General features: G+C 39.8%; 1 protein-coding gene across 1 annotated transcript; it reads right to left on the bottom strand.

Moving 5' to 3' along the window:
- Nucleotides 1–1,187: 1,187 nt before the first annotated feature.
- Nucleotides 1,188–3,667, bottom strand: LOC132176240 (indole-3-acetic acid-amido synthetase GH3.6). Its single transcript, XM_059588386.1, has 3 exons — nucleotides 3,202–3,667; nucleotides 2,151–3,079; nucleotides 1,188–2,065 (listed from the first exon to the last, which is right to left on the bottom strand). Exons 1-3 carry the CDS (start codon nucleotides 3,522–3,524, stop codon nucleotides 1,479–1,481), a joined length of 1,839 nt encoding a protein of 612 aa, XP_059444369.1. The 5' UTR covers nucleotides 3,525–3,667; the 3' UTR covers nucleotides 1,188–1,478.
- Between the last annotated feature and the right edge of the window lie 1,741 nt (nucleotides 3,668–5,408).

Below are 5,408 nucleotides of genomic sequence, written 5' to 3'. Positions count from 1 at the left end.
GTCTGGGGGACCATTGTAGTTTTTGTCTGACAGAGCCTTGAAAACATTTTCAGAAATCAAAAACTGTTTTTGTTTCTGTTCACATTCAAAGGGAAACAGGAGACAACCTTCTGACTCTACCTTATCTGTCCTGCCACACCAATACAAAACTTTCTTGGCGTTTCACCAGTGCTTGTCTTTTCGCCGGTTGTGCAAATTCCCGGTTAGCTTCATGGCCGGAACAGAGAGATAACAGGTCCTTTTTATTTATTTTTATTTTTTTACTTTTTCCTTCTTTAGGTGCTGGATACATGGAATTTTGGCATGTACATTGCAGAATATATAGATGCAAACTTCAGATTTGACCAAAAGAATTAGAAAAGAAATCCCATTATCAGGTTGCATGAGAGTGATCCATTTCAATTCTTTAATTTATCAACAATCCGCAGCTGGAAATGGTCATATAGACATCATGTAGTGTCCATGACACATGATTTTCCTCTATTTGTATATTTCATTCATAATAAAGGGCCAGAGATTTATTCTCCTATACTTAGAATCCGTGCCTTATTCTGGACCAACAAAGCACATGCAAGACTGCATCGTTTGAATGAAAAGGAAAATATCTTTTCTCAGAAAAAAAGGGAAGGAAATAGCTTTATATAATTGAATCACCTTCTATGATGCTTGATCAATAAGTATATTCCCATATATATATATATAAAAATTGGTCAGATCCTTTGTCTATTTGTAGCATGGATATAATTATTTAAAGGGTCACTTGACAATTTACTCAGATATTTTCATATTGGAGAAAAGCTGTATCCGACCAAAAAAAAAAAAAGAAATAAAAAGAAAACTATGCATCTTCTGTTCCTTAACATAGTTTAATTGTATGCCCTTCCATGAGAGAGGGAGAGAGAGAGAGAGAGAGAGAGAGGAACTTTGTGTGTCCTGTGGACAAGTCACTAAACGATTGGATTAGTTTATCTCTAGGAGAGTGTGATTGATTCTTGGACTAACTCAATTACTATTGGAAAAGTTGGTGCCCTTTTTCATGAAAATTATAGAAAAAGATGGGAGTTCGGAGCAGCTGGCTTTCTTGCTGCTGTTTTAGTGAGATAGCCCATGAGATTTCATTGGGCATGATTTCTGGGAGGAATTAAGAATCAAATTCCCACAAAACGTGATGATTATTGCAAGAAACAACAGCTAAACAACTGGAATTAATAGAAAACGAGAGAAGCTCTCCTTGAAACAGGAACCGTTTTTGTACACGGACTAAATCAAAGTCTCTATGCATATTAGACAACGACTAAAATATTCAAAAAGAAAAAAGAAAAAAGAAAAAAAGAAAAAAAGAAAAAAAGAAAAAGAAAAATGGAAAACATAAGAGATGGGGTTAACCTAAAAATTAAAGATAATTAACTTTTCCCTAAGATGATCACAAAAACAGTTATTGTGAACCTCCATGAAAGCTACTAACTCATTAATTTCCATCATTCCTGATTGCTCCATTGCTTGTGGCCAGGCACCCACTTGGGACACTTGGGACTGAAATAGTTTGAAACAACCCTCGAGTTCAAGAGCTCAACAATGGGTGCAAATTTCACACACCTCGGGGTCTTGTACTGGTTTATCGATGCCCCTAAGCTAATGGCATAGTCCATGAGCTTATCGAAGGTCCCCGGCGCAGCAATCTTGATCTCCAGAGGGCCAATTGACTTGTCAGAGACACGGCCTTGACGGTAAACGCTGTTGAGGGACTCTTCAATGGTCCAGCAGCAGTCTTCAAACACCGACGGTGGAATTGGCGTTGACCCATTGAGGCTAAGCTCCCAGATTAGCACATAGTGGCCTGGGATTGACGAAGTATCCGCATAGCTTGTGTACTCCGCCAGAGTTGCATTAAACGGCATCAAATGGTTCACAGCATTCTGTACTGCATTTTGCAGCTCAACTTCATCAGTCTTGTCGGAATCAATGCTGAGCACCACGTTTTTCCGGCATATGAAGTTGAACTGGGGTGCCTTGTTCTTGAATCCTGCCACTCGGAGAACATCTCCAACTCTATAACGGAAAAGTCCTGCAATATATATATCAAACACATACATGTTGAGCACAAGTTCCAATTAATTTTTAGAAACTGTTTGCTGAAATTAACGACTCACCGGAATAAGTTGTGACAATCAGCTCATATTCTTGGCCGAGCCTGACATCAACAAGATCCACCAATTCCTGCTGTTCTTTTTCACTGAGAGATTTTGGGACTGATGGGGAATTAGTAGCCCCGTTGTTTCTGTGGACGGGAAGGAATTCATAATAGCACATGGTGGGAATGAGGGTGTAGGAAACTTCACTAGGCTTGCAAAGAGGATTAAGGTTGACACCGAAGTAGCATTCAGAAGATGCATACATGGTACAAACAAGTGGGAGGCCATTGCTGTAGTAATCAAGAGTTGGGATGTACTGTGACATGGTCCCCGTGACAATAACATCCACATACTTTGTGTTGGGCCACAACCTCGTTATAATTCCTTGCCAAGAATCTTTGCTACACTCTTCCTCTATGAAATCCGCCAGCTTAGGATCAGGTTTGAGGATCTTCATTACGGCGTCTTTGACCAAAGGGTCGGTGATTTGGGTGTTTATGGTTCCGGTTCGAATATCATTGCAGAGAGAGGTCCAATGCTTCTCCAGGAACCGGATTGCGCGGATGAAGCCGGAGGCGAAAACCGCCCCAACCCGGAGGACTTCCTTGTTCTGGCAGAGGCCGCAGAGAAGCTGTGAATACATGCTTTGGTAGGAGTCAGGGCAGAGGATGGTTTGGTTTGGGCTGGTGTAGTTTGTGTAAGGGTCATATGGCCTTTCTTTGAAGTGGGAACTTTTGTAATAGCTTGTGAGAACCGGGCGGGCCAAAAGGCCTCCAGGTGTCTTCGCCTCGGATTTTATGAACAAAAAGTACATTCCTTTGCCTTTCTCAAGGTCAGGAACAAATTGGCTCATCACAGGCATCAACAAGCTATACAGAAGTGTCCTCCTCTCTAGCTCCTCTTCAATTGTTGGCATCAATTTTCTCTCTCCCCCAGATGTCCCAGAGCTTCAAAACAAAAACCAAAAACCATCAAGAAAAAAAAAAATATATATATATATATATATATCAAACAGTTGAAATTAAAAACAGGAAGAAAAAAAAATGGTGCTGGCTAGCTTGTGGCATACCTTGTCAAGAACTCAGAAATGGGGTTTGAGCAGAGGATTGGAGAAGTGTCACCATTGGCAATACGATTGATTTCCGGTTGGATATCCTCGTAGGTGATGACAGGGATGATGTTTTTGAAGGTCTCCCGGTCAGTGTGGGCGTTGAGGCCGTGTTTCTGCAAGTACTCAACGTTAGCATTGCGAGACAGGATTTCGGCGAGAACACGCTTCTGAACTTGATCAGCGTTGGTGGTGACATCTTCAATGAACTGAAGAACCTTCTTGTTCTTCTCTGCCAGATTGTAGTCTGCTGGCTTCAATGAGGTTTTTGGAGCCTCAGGCATGGTGTTTTTCCTTTTGTTTTATTTTTCTAGGCAGTGTGAAAGAGAGGTAGCTTTGAATGAAATGTTTGGCAGAGAGAGAGAGAGAGAGAGAGAGAGAGAGAAAGAGAGTTTATTATAAGGAGAAGATGGGTTTTGTGTGTGGGAGAAAAAGAGAGTGAGTGGGTTTATATAGAGGAATTGAGGAATACATGAAGGTGGGTTATGCTTCACCCAAAGGGATTTGGAAGTAAACAAACGGTACAATGAAGGGCATTAGTGTCAAATACTGCCCTTTATATCATTTTCTTTGTTTTTTTTTAAAAAAATTTTATATTCATCACGCTTCTATGACACCCAGAAGCACGCAACTTCCATGCATTCATTTGGTCAAATATTCACTACTGTTCATTGAGAAAACAAACAAAACATGCAGAAGAAGAAGAAAGCAAAAAAAATAAAATAAAATAAAAAATCCCCACTTCGAAGTGACTTTCTATCAAGCATTACTCTTAGTACTTTAGTCCTTTATTCCCATATACCCCCACTTGACCCATTCCCTTATTGTTAACTTCACGCAAATTTCATGAACCCACGTGTCAGGGTACCCTTCTACTCCTTGTCCACGTCAGATTTTTTTAAAATCAATTTTGCTAATTTTGACTTGTGCACGCCAAAGGGTTTTTTCAACCCATTTTAAAATTGTCTTTCTCTGTGCTTGTATGATGCTTCAATGCCAATGGATTGGTGTTCTTGTCGTGCAAGAAAAACCGGGAAACCGTCCAGAATCCACCTTCTCAAGGTGTTTTAACGGCACAAAGATAGCATTCTTTACCGGCCGTATCCGGTAAACACGCAGTCAAGTACACCGGTTACATGCGTGCTTGTACCGCGGGTGTCCCACCAAATACCGGCACCCGCTAAACCTTTCTTCCATTTCCCGGTAAATTAAAAAACGGCGTTCACCCCAACTAGTCGTGGTATTTTGAGAGATGTACGGATATGTATGGTAAAAGGTTCTAAGAGAGAAAAAAAAAAAAGAAAAAAGAAATGATTTATGCAAAATAAAGATGAAAAGAATTATATATATATATATATATATATATATATTGAGAGAAAAGTTTTTTTTTAAAAAAAAGTTTGGTAATGTTAAAAAAAGGTATTTAAACACTTTTTTTTTTTTTTTTTTTTTACTGTTTATTATAAATCATTACAAAAGTAAAAGGAAAATAGAGATAGCTTTTGGTGTTCGTTGAGGGGTTGAATGGTTTGGCCATCTCCAAAAGGTGATTTTGAGGTGGCCGAACCACTCGGACAGAAGCAAATTATTAAAAATGCCTTTAAACTTTACGTTTGTTTTTTATAGGTTAAACCTAAAAATTAATTTTTATCCTAATTTTTATTTACCCTCTCATCTAAAATTCTAAAGTTTTGGTTCAGCCGCCCCAATAAACCCTGAATGTCACCATTTAATTTATATTTTTTACTGAGTGGTAAAAATGTTGGGGGGTTCGAAATGGTTTCTTGTTGAATTACGGAGATGGGACTAAGCCAGCTGGCTGCCTAACTGGGTAGGTTGACACGTGTACAAATTGGAGTTGAGTGCCTGTGCGTTCACGTAGCTTTTATTTGGTCGGGGCGGAGGGCGGAGTGTATATTATTGGTGCCAATTCTTCGGCAAAAAGTCGGCTGCGGCAGGAAGACAGAGACTGAAAAAGGGGTCGTGTACAACATTTTCTAACAAGCTCTACTGCCATGGTCGTCGATCAAATTTGCTGCTATCAGATACGCAAACATATCCTCTGTGATTTTTTCAAAGTAAAAGGTCGGTGAATGGTGAATGCGTTTGGCAGGATAGAGGACCACTTCTTTTGATTCCCTCTTTCTTGCGGTTTTGTGGGCTTGAAA

The sequence above is a fragment of the Corylus avellana genome, chromosome ca3 (genome assembly GCF_901000735.1).
Source record: "Corylus avellana chromosome ca3, CavTom2PMs-1.0".
In the NCBI taxonomy this organism is placed as follows: Eukaryota; Viridiplantae; Streptophyta; class Magnoliopsida; order Fagales; family Betulaceae; genus Corylus; species Corylus avellana.
This window is presented reverse-complemented; position numbering and strand designations above follow the sequence as displayed.

What these genes read in the sequence shown, in the direction of transcription:
- LOC132176240 (XM_059588386.1), bottom strand. Translation starts at nt 3,524, where the DNA reads ATGCCTGAGGCTCCAAAAACCTCATTGAAGCCAGCAGACTACAATCTG. An exon ending in ATTTCTGAGTTCTTGACAAG is followed by an intron (nt 3,080 to 3,201) that starts GTATGCCACAAG and finishes TTTGTTTTGAAG; the next exon opens with CTCTGGGACATCTGGGGGAG. An exon ending in GATTGTCACAACTTATTCCG is followed by an intron (nt 2,066 to 2,150) that starts GTGAGTCGTTAA and finishes TATATATTGCAG; the next exon opens with GACTTTTCCGTTATAGAGTT.